Here is a 13,412-nt window from a genome sequence, read left to right as displayed (position 1 = left end):
TAGGCACCTAAATAACTAGTCTGACTAGCAGTAGTGCTAAGCATCCCCAACTCCCTTTTTCAACACTGCTGACAATTAGGCCGGCTATTTAGGCCACTAATCTCAGGTGCCCAAATGTGAAGATGCAGCCTCAGTTTGCCAGTGACATTGGGGATAATAAATCCCCCATCTCTTACGGGTTTTGAGGGTTAATTAATGTATGCAAAGCGCCTTGATATCCTCAGACAGAGGATGCTGCAGTCCACGAATATTAATAAAGCTAGTGAAATGAACCTTAGGTTTCAAGGGAAGTTAGCGTTAACTATCCCTGTATACGACACAAAAACCTTCCAGACTGCCAGGGAAATACAGATCTCTCTGCTTCAGCATGTCCCCCATCTCCACTTAAAATACATGCTATCTAGAGAATAAGACAAGAGTCAGTGGAAAAAACTCCTAAAACTCTTTTCTGCGTTTAAAGCCGATTAGCCGTTGTGCCAGGTAACGTTACCATTTCCTCTCTGGGGCTCTTCACGCTGGTTTAGGGCAATCAATAATGCTGCCATTCATATGCACAAGCCCTGACCTGATGACCGAAGCATGTGCCAAATCTTCAGTGACTGGGCTCTGTAATGCAGTGTTCCCTTGGCTGGCAGCGTTCCGCAGACATTACACACCAGGCCTGTGTACCAGAGAGCAGACTGCAAGGTGACAATGTTACAATGGCAGCATTGGGCACTCAAGACCCTTTCTGCTTCTCCAGCCCCCTGATATTTCCCAGTGTAACCCCCCTCCTATCTTTAAGGCCATCAGGCTTCCCAGCTGAGGAGAACGGATGGCACAGCCCTTTGCAGAGACAATCAACAACAGTTCCTTAGGGCTCATTCAGTGCCGGTTGAAGTGAGTGGAAAGCATCCCATTGACCTCAATGGGCTTTGGCTCAGACGCCTCAGCTGGTTAGAAACCCCCCCCCCCCCCCCCGTATGCTGCAGCTCTCCCAGATGAGGAGTACGCTCAGAAATGGAACCGGTCTCTCCTAGCGAGCTGCACAGGGCATTGCTCCCAAACCACTGGGTTGGCTCAGCCGGCAGCAGGGTCGGAAGAGAAGAAGTCAAGGTGCTCCTATAACCCCCTCCCTCCCAACTCGACTAGAAACCCTCCTTCTCACAACTCATGGCTAAAGGTGGGCGCGGACATTCTAGTTAATTCAGGATATCTCCAGCAAAAGCACTGTCTTCAGCCAGATGGTGCCTATAAGTGCTGCTTTTAGAGCAGACAGAGGAACACAGCCAGGAAAGATGGCCGGTGGATAAGGCCCAGGACTGGGACTCAGGAGACCTAGGTTCGATTTCTAGCTCAACTACAGACTGGGACCTTGGGCAGGTCCCTGGTCTCAGGGTCTCAGTTTCCCTATCTGTAAAATGGGGATCATACTTCTGTCGTCTGGTCTAGGTACACTGCTTTTTAAGGCACCGTCTATTAGTACAAAGCCGCCAAACTCTGATGGAGGCCCTCGGTGCTACCGTAATACAAAGAATAATAAAACAAACAACATTTGCTTTGGGAGCCTTCATCTACCAGCTCAGAAATTAAATCAGGTTGGATTCCAGAGTCTACCCGTGAACCCAGATCTCACGCCAGGCATTAAGCGGCATGGGGTTGGGGGATGGGATTTTGAGCAAAAATCCATCCAATGCCATATACCCTCTGTGTCTTCCCACTGAAGTCTAAACCCATCTGCTTCCTTCTCCCATCTCCGACAGCGAGACAGCTTGAGGTTCTCCTTCTGGAGACACTAGAATTTCAAGATGTTCTTTGACATTTCCATTTGTGTGCAAAATATCGTATTCATATCGGTTCTTTGAGAGCATTTGGCAGCGCCATGGCAACAAGCGCATCACGGGAACAAAGCATGATTTATATGACTCTTATCTTTAATGATCTTCCCCATTTCTATTCTGGTCCTCACACTACGAGAGCCACACTCCTCTGTGGTCAAGTTTTAACCTGCTGCATGTACATGTTATTACACATGGGAGGGGTCTTATTTAAAAATTAACAGAGTGACAGTTGAGGGGGTGGAACTCCTATTAAAGAACCTGTCTTAAAACAAGACAGTGGTCTCAGTGAGTAATGGCCATTTTGGTTTTGAATATCAGGAAAATCCGGGCAGTGCTGAGGACCCAGGACTAGAAGAGCAAGTTACATGTGGGAGTCCACACCTGAACTGGCAGAGGGCTGCAGACCCAAGACTGAAATAAGCAAGGAGCGCTGGAAGAGAGGAATAAGGCTTATTTGCCAGAGCTGGGTGCAAAGACCCAGCAATAAAATAGCACAAAGGCTGCAGATCGGGACTGAGTGGTCTATTTTCTGGTGTCAACGGTCCAGGGTTCACTACCCAGAGCATCATTATCAACATGGCCACAGTTTTACGTGGAGTCAGTGGGAATTAAGGGCCCTTCGTTTCCATATATTCATTAAAGGCTTGATCTTCTGGCATTCTCCTTTCTGAATGTGAACAGGAATGGAATCCGGAATGTGAAATTATTATTAAGACAGTGCCAGTGGTGGGCTGGGGGTTTTACAAGCAGCTGTGAAGACTCGGCCCCTGCCCAGATTACATCTCAGCAGTTTGAGCAGCGTGGCAATATTCAGAGAGAAACCAGCACATGATGCATCTGCAGCTTCCATGTTCTCTTCAGTCCCATTATGTTTGCAATTTCTGGTTTCTGTCAGTCATAACAACCGGTGGGAGAATTATTCACTGCAAGTTGTTTACAGAGATTTGTCCCATTGAAACTGGTGACATGACAGACAGTGACATGTACTGGTTAGGGGGAGATGAATCATCTCCAAGGTGTACACTGGGAGCCTGATCTGCAGGCAGTCAAATGGCAGTCTGCCTGCATGCAGACCACAGAATCAGACCCAGCGTGGTTAAAAACCTCACACAGAGAGGTGACGGAGAAAGAAGAGACAAAGAAGGCTGGAGCATATGGTCAGTCAACATCAAGTCACTCAAACACTTCCAGCGACATACCCAAACCATTCTTCGGAGAGCGTTTCGTTACCAAGCCTTCCTCTCTCGGCTCCACTGGCAACAGACCAATGTCGGACAGCACACCTCCGCCCTGCCTACCCTGCCACTCCCACCATTGTCCTTCCTGGAGGAGGCTCTCCATAGCACAAGCTACCCATTTGTTGTCAGATTGAACACCAGCTGTTGATGTTGATCCATAAGCTGTTCATGGTTGGGGCCCTGTGCATCTCAGCTGAGGTGCTTTAGCTGTATGGCTGGAGGGGGCAGGGAGGGAAGGGGAACGGAGTCTAGCAATGGCCTGGTCTACACTACAGAGTTAGGTAACTCTGTAAGCGTCCACATTAAAATGTAGCTCCCACCAATGTAAGTCGCCCACTACATCGACTTAATAACTCCACCTCATGAGAGGCACAGCGCTTAGGTCAATGTAGTTCGGGCGACGCCGTATCTGTGTAGACACTGCGTTACTGACATCGCCCGTTCACAGCTCCAGCCCGTGCCGACTACGGGCTTCCTGCAGCAGAGCATTAGGATCAGGACAGCAGCAGGGTCCACACCAAAGGAAGGAGGGTACGAACTGATTTTGGTGGGGGAGAGGGTGGCTGTAGCAACTGACTTATATGGGGCAAATGGCTCCAGGTCTCAACCCTAGGGCAGGGCAGGACGGGGGGGGGGGGGGGGGGGGGCTCCATCTGTCAATACCCCACCATGCCCCACACAGTTAAGTCGGCGGAAGCGCTCCTGGTGAGGACACACACCGCCCACAGAAGTGGCCCAGTGTGGACATGAAGCATCGCTTTAATGACTTAAGTCGACTTAATTTTGTAGTGTAGACATGCCCAGTGAGGTTCCCTTCACACTGGAATTTGCTTCTCCCTTCGGCCCCCACCCTGCGCTGACTGACATCGGCCACGTCTACGCTAGGGAAAACACGTTTAGACACGGTGCTGAAAGGCTAGTGTGTCGTAGAGGGTCCTCGACCAGCTAACCGGGGTTAGAACTCCAACAGCCTTGTCCACACTAGCATTTCAGCACAGTATCTAACACACTACAAAAACTCTTTTTTTCCCCTAGGGAAGACAAAGCCATTTGGGGCAAGTTGCAAGGCCTCTCAATGGTACTCAGGCTTTTTTCCAGAGGGGATGATTTGAAAGGAAAGTGCCCTGAGTTTCTTGTGATGGGCGTATGGTGTGGCAGTATTTTTTCGTACATGCGCCTAGAGAACACGGTAGGTGTATTTTTGTAAGTAACTATAAGTCACTGATGCAACCAACCATTTTATCTCCATGGGACTTTGTGGCTGAATAATCAACAGCAGAGAAACTGCATCAAGTTCATAGAATCATAGAATATTGGGGTTGGAAGGGACCTCAGGAGGTCATCTAGCTCCACCCCCTGCTCAAAGCAGGACCAATCCCCAACTAAATCATCCCAGCCAGGGCTTTGTCAAGCCTGACTTTAAAAACCTCTAAGGATGGAGATTCCACCACCTCCCTAGGTAATCCCATACTGAAAAAAGCATAAGGGAGAAAATGCTCCAAGGGCTTGGCCAATGGGCTACAGAGCAGTTCACCTTTAGCCCACAGGTTCAGGTCCAGCCCACATGGGTACTGACCTTAAGGGAATGTCTGCACTCTAATTAGACCCCCGTGGCTGGCCTGTGCCAGCGGGCCCAGGCTAAGGGGCTGTTTAATTATGGTGTAGATGTCCAGGCTGCACCCCAAGCTCTGAGACCCTCCTTGCGAGGTCCTAGAGCCTGGGCCCGAGCCTGAATATCTACACTGCAATTAAACACCCTTTTGCCTGAGCCCCATGAACCTGAGTCAGCTGGCACGGGCCAGTGTAGACAACCCCCCCAAGTGGCCCACTGATGGCTGTTTGATGGCGTATGGCAAAAGGGTTAATGGTCTCACTCTAGGTCCTAGTAGACACCTGTTCATGCTGTAGAACCATCAGAACTGCCCCCTCGCTGACACTCAGAAGAGAGGCTAGGGACTGAATGGGCAGAATTACCCTATCACTAGGGTCCTACCAATTTCACGGCTGTGAAATAAACCCTTCCCCGTGAAAGCCGATGTCTCCTTGTTCCTAGGGGCGTCCCAGCAAAGGGGGTTCCTAGCTCCAGCTGGGCAGGGGAGGGACAGGACTTGTCCCTCTCCTGCACAGCTGCTCTGGGGGGGGGGCGGGGTGTGTGGAGATCAGACCCACCTCCACCTCTGGGAACCTGCAGCTGCAGGAAGCTCTGCGGTTGCTGCCTTCAGAGTCTGGCCCTGAAGGCAGCACAGAAATGAGGGTGGCAATCCCATGACCCCCCTACAACAGGTTTGCAACTCCCTCCCCCATCCCGTTTTGGGTTGGGACCCCCACGGTTACAACACCTTGAAATTTCAGATTTAAACATCTGAAATTGTGAAATTTACCTATTTTCAAATCCTATGGCCATGAAATTGACCATAATGGACCGTGAATCTGGTAGGGCCCTACCTATCACCCTTAGAGGTGGGCAGCCTTGGGGCACTTTGTCCCACCAGTGTGGGGGGAAATGGTGCAATCCACTGGTCAAGGTGTTATGCATCCCGCTGTGCCCAATGCCCCGAGGGTGGGAGTAGAGTGACCAGATGTCCCGATTTTATAGGGACAGTCCCGATTTTTGGGTCTTTTTCTTATATAGGCTCCTATTACCCCCCCACTCCCTGTCCCGATTTTTCACACTTGCTGTCTGGTCACTCTAGGTGGGAGCCTGGTACAGCCCCCAGCTACAGAGCCTGGCTCCTTATCTCAAGCGGTTGCAGTTTATGCCTTGAGGTTCCCAGTTCAATCCCCGGTATGTCTGCCAGGATGGCGGCTGTTCCACTTACAACACCCTCCCTGCAATCCGGGGACAGAAGACTTGGATCTTCAGAGCCGGTGCTGTGGTCCCTTCAGCCCATACGCCATTTGCTTAGGAAAAACCCTCCCCTCCCCCAAAGTGAGTATTCCAAAGATACCAAAGGCTGCATGAACAAAGCCAACCCAGTGTAAAATCCCGATGGACTAGGGCAGAACAACGCGGGCAGGAAGCGTGCGCAGCGAGCCTGGGTGCAGGAGAAAGAGCAGCTAACAGAGTGGCTGCGTGTCATTCCAGGAGCCAGTTAGTAATGAAAACGCTGGGGCTACTTCAGAACAGGTTTTAAAGCACAGCGCAGAGTAGCAGCAAAACGTCATTTTGAAAATTAAAGCTATTTTTCAGCCAAAGTGACAATATAAGATAACCTAAGGACACGCACACCACTGGCCACAGCAATCACAGGAACTCATGGGTGGAACCTTTGCCTTCCAATCCTCCCACCCTCCGGTCTCTATTACCATCCCCTCTGACACCAGGTCTAATTGAGGATGATAATAGCACCTAGAGGCCCTACCTTAGGCTACATCTACACTACAGGGGGGGGTCGATTTAAGATACGCAAATTCAGCTACGCGAATAGCGTAGCTGAATTCGACGTATCAGATCCGACTTACCCTGTTGTGAGGACGGCGGCAAAATCGACTGCCGCGGCTCCCAGTCGACGGCGCTTACTCCCACCTCCGCTGGTGGAGTAAGCGCGTCGATTCGGGGATCGATTGTCGCGTCCTGACGAGACGCGATAAGTCGATCCCCAAGAGATCGATTTCTACCCGCCGATTCAGGCGGGTAGTGTAGACCAGGCCTAAGACTAGAACCTTATTGCACCAGGTACTGTACAAATACATCATAAGAGACCTTCATTGCCCTGAAGAGTTTCCAATCTAAACAGACAAGTGTAGGAGGGGAAATAGAGGTACAGGCAGGGTGAAGTGACTTGCTCAAGGTCACACTGCACACCAGTGGCAGAGCCAGGAACAGAACCCCTTCTTTTCCCGAGTCCCAGTCCGGTGCTCTTGCCACTAAGCCATGACAACTTTGCCTCTGTGGTCCTACAAACCATGACTCCCATTGACTTCTATGGCACCCTGTGGAGGAATTACTGCTGGCAGGAATGGGCCACTGGACTATACATTTTTCAGGGCAGGGCTTTCTTTTTTATTCATCCGTAAAGCGCCATCAAATCAATACTGAGGCTAGAAATCCAGACGCTCCCCAGCTGGTAGTTTTCAAACAGAGAGATAGGAAAAAAATCACTCAGCGGTATCAGCTCAGGTAAAGGCCTGTCTTTAAAGCTAAGGTGGGTTGCAATTAGGGGTGCCAGAATGGAGGGTTAGGGGGCCATGACCCCATCACTTTTAAAAGTGGGAGGGCTTTTTACCGGCTGTAAGGGCGAGTGATGGGGGGAGGGGTGGAGAGTAGCGAGCAAGGGGGCAAGGTCTTGGGAGGAAGAGGTGGCACAGGAGCGGGGCCTTGGGGTAAGAGGCAGCGTGAGGGTGAGGGCTTGGGGGGTGGGTCCACGGTTCGGGCTCCCGTGGCCTCTCCATTTTTAGGGAGTTTCCGCTGCTCCTGATATTGCAATACAAGGCGAGCAGGAGAAAACAAACATCTAAAACCACCTCCCTTTATAAGGCCTGTGGGACGTAGCCCAGGGCATTTCATGCGTGTCAATGGAAAGGAGATGGGTAGAGCTGACTGCAATGATTTTGCCTGGATGATTTTCAGTAAATGCCCTTTCTGAAAAGCCAAACTTTTCCACAGGACAATTGTGATTTTTCACACGGAGAAGCGAAATGACGGCGCCGATCTCAGTCTCTGCCATGAATCTGACAAAAGCTTTGTGAGCTCCCAGACTCTCGGCTGCTGGAGCCGGCCAGAGAGGGAGGAGAGAGAAAGGCTGAGTGCCCTGACTCGGCCTCTCTGGCCTCCGGGCTAACAACACTTTTCCCGTGGGAAGGGATGTCCGGCCAGCCCCAGAGACTGGATGGGAGGTTAATTTATGTCCTAGATTGGTGCATTTTAAAGACTGTTTGAAAACCGTAAAAACCATAGGTCTTGCTCAACATTTAGCATCCTCGCCTTTGGTTATGAAGTGCACAGCTCAATAGGGCAGAAAATCAGCGATGGGAAAAGACCTGTTAGGCCATCTAGCCCGTGCCGACAGTGTATTCCCCAAAGATTCAGCCCGCGCAGTTTGAAGTGCTCCAGTATGGAGCCGCCAGATCTTCTCTTCTACAGCTCACAAACCCCACTGTCGAGAGTTTTCCTACTACTCAGATGTTTTGCTGCCTCAGTGCAGGAGTCGATCCAACGCCCATTGAAGTCAACGGAAAGACTACGAGGCCCCAAAGCATGCACCGTGTCTGGAAGTGGGAGAGTCTCGCTTGCAGTACAAAGAGTGCCGGGGCTGGTGGAACATCCTGCTCACTAGATATGCCACGACGGGCTAGGATGTTTTCGCCATTCAGAAGCAGAACATTTCAGAGCGAGGGGGGGTTAGTTAGCAGGCAGTAGCAATCCACCCACTCCGGACACAGAGAGCATCGCTATAGACATGAGACACAAGCTGAAGTTTGATCACTGTAACGCCCCACATAAACATGCCTCTGAACCCACGTGTGGAAACAATGCTGCCATCAGAATTCCCCATCAGAAGGCCAGCTTTGGGTCGCAGCCTGTTCATGATAATGAACTTCCAGCGTAACCACTTTTAAACAGCCTGACCTCACGTCACCTACGGACCCAATTGGTGGTGCTGAACATTCTCAACTCCTACTGATGTCACCAGAGGCACCCAGTGACTCATGGGATTGGGGCAGTAGACTACTTTCTTTATGGCAGGATCCACATTGTCCTGTCTGAAGCACCATGCATATTTATGGGGCTGGAGAAATAACAATTTCACCGCAAAAGGGGGGAGAGATGTGTACTGAAATCTCCCGCTGTAAAGGCCTCAGAAAGGCAAATAGGTTACCAATAAATCGCTCTCCCATTGGACAAGACCAGGTCCCGTGCCCTCCCTCAACCAAAAGCAGAGATGCGGTAGTCCACTTTGGTCTAGAACCCCGCCAGAACCAATCTGGGTACCAGTCAGATTTTTGTCACTGTACGGAGGCCAATATTGCATGTACACAAGAACAGGACAATGTAATGAACACAACTAACTGTGATGGGGAGACGCAGACAGGTTCAGTGTTCAGCCTGTACTGTTCAAAAACACAGAGAGATTTGCTGTGTGCTAATTTACTACAGGTCTTAACCCATAGACACCGGAGGAGTTCCACCACAGATAAACATGGCCCAGTATTTAGACAGAGTCAGAAACTCAGCAGGAGGATCACATATACTCTAAAATGCCTTCTCCTATAGCAAGCACTGGCGCTTCCGTGAGCCACGGGTGTGAATTCTTTGGGATCTCAATTCTGCCAGCTGGTCCAAAGTCTCTGCAGGACGTGACAGCAAACAAACAGAAATGCGTGTTTACTGTGGAAACGCTGACTGGGCTGGGTGTGTAACGATGCTCCGAGCACCGCACCATATGCTAGGAGAGATTTTTTTTTTTGGCACAGGCATTTATAGAACCATGTCTGCTTTAACCATTTGAGTGCCTATTCCCAACAAAGATCAACACGGCTTTCAGGAGATTCGCGGAGAGCCAGCACTGGAAGTGACTGGCTTTCAGCACACCTGAGAACGCAGACTGTACAAGAGACAATCCTTAAGGTGTAAAGATTTTAAACCTATGACTGTCTTGCTGGGTCCATTTCCACACTCTACGTGTAAAACGTTACACAACGGACATTCCATTTCCAGCCCCTTTTATTTTCTCCTCTGTGTCTGTCTGACACACTTACCAAGTGGGCCCTGCCACTTTCCCCGAATTATTCCTGCCTCCTGCCAGGAAAGTGACTCAGTGGCTGACTATGCCAATTAGTGCCAATGCGGCTGCTTTAATGCCAGCTTGAAAGGGAGGGAGAAATTGGCTGCCAGCCTCCCTCCCCCCACTCCACAGACATATACAATCATGTTTCCTTCTCCAAAGCCTGAAAACCAGAACCCTTCTAACCCATCCCCCCAGCCCACCCCCTGCATAAAAAGCTCTTGCAGATGCAACAGGCAGCCATTCTGTTCTGAACCCTCAGGAAACCACAGACAGCTTTATTCCTGCTCAAGTGGATGCACACATTTTAAACATACAGAGCATATGGCAAGCAGAGTACTTTACCTTCCAGTCTGGCGGTAACTGGGCACCAAATCCCAGAGCAGGAAACATTTTGTCTCTTAAAAAAACCCAAAACAAAACAGGAAGTGTTACTGAATTTGCACCGCCTCCCCAAACATACAATAACACTTCTTTACTCATGAAAGGTCTTACGAGTCTGGAAGGTACTCAGCACCTGAAGCGGTCACTGAATACAGTGGGCGCTGCAGATCTGTGGCACCTTCCCACAGTCATTCCCAAGCCAGACCCCAAATCGCGAGATTATCTTTTTAATATCTCATGATTCTTAGGCCAATAGATGTGGGGGCTTTATTAGCCTTTGGGTTTTTCAGCCTTCTAGGGGTCACGTTTTCAGGCTTTGCTCTGCAATCACAAAAGCCAGAAATTTCTTCTCTTTTTAAGTCATGGCTGAGATTCTCACGTCATTGCAGGACTGCCAGAGTTTGGGGTTTAAGGAGAGCACCAGCTATTCCATTGCAAAGTGCCCTATTGTAATCAGGAGAGCTGGCAACACTGCTCCCAGGATCAGGCCCTAATAGATTATCCAGTATTAGAACGCTGATGTTCCTATGGTTGTTTGATTTATTGATTTTATGCTACACTATAGGAGCACCCAACAGGTTAGTTGAGGGACACGGGCACATGTTAGCGCAGCTGTTTATGGTAAAAGATACTAGGCTGAGGGCATCTGCTTTTCATATCAACAGCCCACACACACTGTAAGAGCTTGTCTACATGGAGCAGCAGTGCACGCTACGGGGGTGTGATTTCTAAAGTGCACTAATGCATTGCACGTTGGCTCGTGTAGACTCTCCTGGTGCTCACTCAAGGTTCCCCAGTGCACTTTAACACTGCATCAGCAGGAACCAATTAATATGCAACACATTTGTATAATTTAGAAATCATATCCCCATAGCCAGCATTACCCCATCACATAGACAAGCCCTAAGGGTATGTCTACACTGGACGCTAAGCCCAGGCTCTGACTCAAATTTGAGCCCAAGCCCCACTTCTGTCCACATACAAATCAGTCTGACTCGGGTCAGTAAACACTCAGGAGCTGGGTGCTAGGATTCTGCTAAGGAGGCGGGTCAGAGCCTGAGTCCTGCTGAGACTCAGGTCCAAGCCCTGTCATCTTGCAGTGTGGGTGCAGCTCAACGGGCACACCTGAGTCAGGTGGCCTGCACAGTGCAGTGTGGACACGTTAGCACCGTTCTGACACCCAGGTCCAGCAACTATAAGCCCAGGTTTACAATGCTCAAGCATGGGGTTGGAAACACGGAGTCCCCAAGTCCCGGTCCCACAGATCTGGGCTAAGAGTGCAGTGCAGACCTACCCCTGAGAGAGGGAATGCTTGGTCTTTGATGGTGTGAGGGTGGATGGGATTATTTTCGACACCCCATTGATGCTTGAATTCCCCTCTCCCCAAAAGAAGAAGAAAAGAGAGATTCTCTTCTGTATTTATTAGGCAATTCATGGATGAAACAACAACCTGAATTTAGGTCAGTTTTCCTCCACAGATCTCAGAGCGTCACCTAAGTGGGTATCTAAACCCATTTTACAGATGGGGAAACCGAGGCACACAGAGGGGAAGTGACTTGCCCAAAGTCTCGCAGCAAGCAAAGTGCAGAGTCAAGTGCCCCACCCTACTAGACCATGTTGCCCATGTGCACTAGCAATGGATGGAATGTACCCTACCGAGGGAAGGGAACACTCTGGGCCAAGCAGCTATGATCCAAATGGACGAGGCAGTACTTACGAGTCATAGTCCTGAATGATCTGTCCGACTGCCCAAATAGCTGACAAGTATTCGTTTGTTCCCATGGGATTGATATAGTGCAACGAGGAGGGGTCCCGCGGATTCCCATTGGATGCTGTGAAATCAATTCCGACCTGAGTACGAAGACAGAAGCACAGACCTGTAGAAATCTCCATTATAAATCCAGCTAACAGGTCTATGGACCAGACAGAAAACGTCACTGTCTCCCCACCACCCCTTTCATGATGAATCATAGAATCATAGGACTGGAAGGGACCGCAAGATGTCATCTAGTCCAATCCCCTGCACTCATGGCAGGGCTAAGTATTAGCTAGACCATCCCTGACAGGTGTTTGTCCAACCTGCCCTTAAAAATTCTCCAGTGATGGAGATTCCACAACCTCCCTAGGCAATTTATTCCAGTGCTTAACCACCCTGACAGTTAGGAAGTTTTTCCTAATGTCCAACCTAAACTGCCCTTGCTGCAATTTAAGCCCATTGCTTCTTGTCCTGTCCTCAGAGGTTAAGAAAAACAATTTTTCTCCCTCTTCCTTGTAACAACCTTTTACGTACTTGAAAACTATCATCATGTCCTCCCTCAGTTTTCTCTTTTCCAGACTAAACAAACCCAATTTTTTCAATCTTCCCTCATAGTTCATGTTTTCTAGACCTTTAATCATTTTTGTTGCTCTTCTCTGGATTCTCTCCAATTTGTCCACATCCTTCCTGAAATGTGGCGCCCAGAACTACAGTAGTCACAATACTCCAGTTGAGGCCTAATCAGCTGGGAGTAGAGCGGAAGAATTACTTCTTGTGTCTTGCTTACAACACTCCTGCTAATACATCCCAGAATGATCCCTTTTTTTGCAACAGTGTTACAACTGTTGACTCATATTTCCTTCATTTTCACTTGGGATCAGCAAAGCAGTTTGGACAAAACGTAAACCAACCTCACCCCATGCCAACATTTTTGAAAGTTTCTAGAAGTTCAATTCTTTTACACCAGCTTTCCTACAAAGCTTAGTTGATTAAAACCAGAGTCTATTCGGTCTCGGTTTTACGCCTTCTGAGGATCGGGTCCACATTTTTCAAAAGCGGCCACCGTTTTGGGCATAACCGTCATTTTTGGGTGTCCCATTAGAGGACCATGAGACTAATTCCCAGAGGTGCTGAGCACCAGTGGCACACGCTGAAGATAATTTTCATTTCAGGTCCTCAGAAGATCTGTTAAAAATCAGGCCCCGGATAAAGCAGATTAAATCAGGTGCCCAAAAATAACGCATCTCAAGTCAGTGGCCACTTTTGAAAATTTTTGGACTGAGCTTCCCCATGCGCCTCTGCGCTTCCTATTTGCAGCCTGAACCAGAAGGACTGAAATAGCAGAAGTGGTCCTCAGTGCTTCCACCTTGTCCGCTCCAAAGTGCTAAGCCCAGGAAGAAACGCCATGAGGCAAATTCAGTGGCGTTATCCCAGAGCTGAATTTTACTCTGCATGTTCGGCGAAAGAGGAGAAATCCCACTGGTGGACG

The 13,412-nt window shown here is 49.4% G+C and overlaps 1 protein-coding gene across 1 annotated transcript in view; it reads right to left on the bottom strand.

The window, feature by feature from the left end:
• CPNE2 (copine 2) overlaps window positions 1-13,412 on the bottom strand; it is a 131,951-nt gene that overhangs the window by 41,211 nt on the left and 77,328 nt on the right. Inside the window, exons 10-11 of the mRNA XM_065416363.1 lie at window positions 11,885-12,018; window positions 10,129-10,183 (exon numbers count right to left, since the gene is read on the bottom strand). Coding sequence (XP_065272435.1) covers window positions 10,129-10,183; window positions 11,885-12,018 — 189 coding nt within the window. The remainder of the gene's footprint in view (window positions 1-10,128; window positions 10,184-11,884; window positions 12,019-13,412) is intronic.

Source organism: Emys orbicularis, chromosome 14 (assembly GCF_028017835.1).
Source record: "Emys orbicularis isolate rEmyOrb1 chromosome 14, rEmyOrb1.hap1, whole genome shotgun sequence".
NCBI classification, from domain to species: Eukaryota; Metazoa; Chordata; order Testudines; family Emydidae; genus Emys; species Emys orbicularis.
This window is presented reverse-complemented; position numbering and strand designations above follow the sequence as displayed.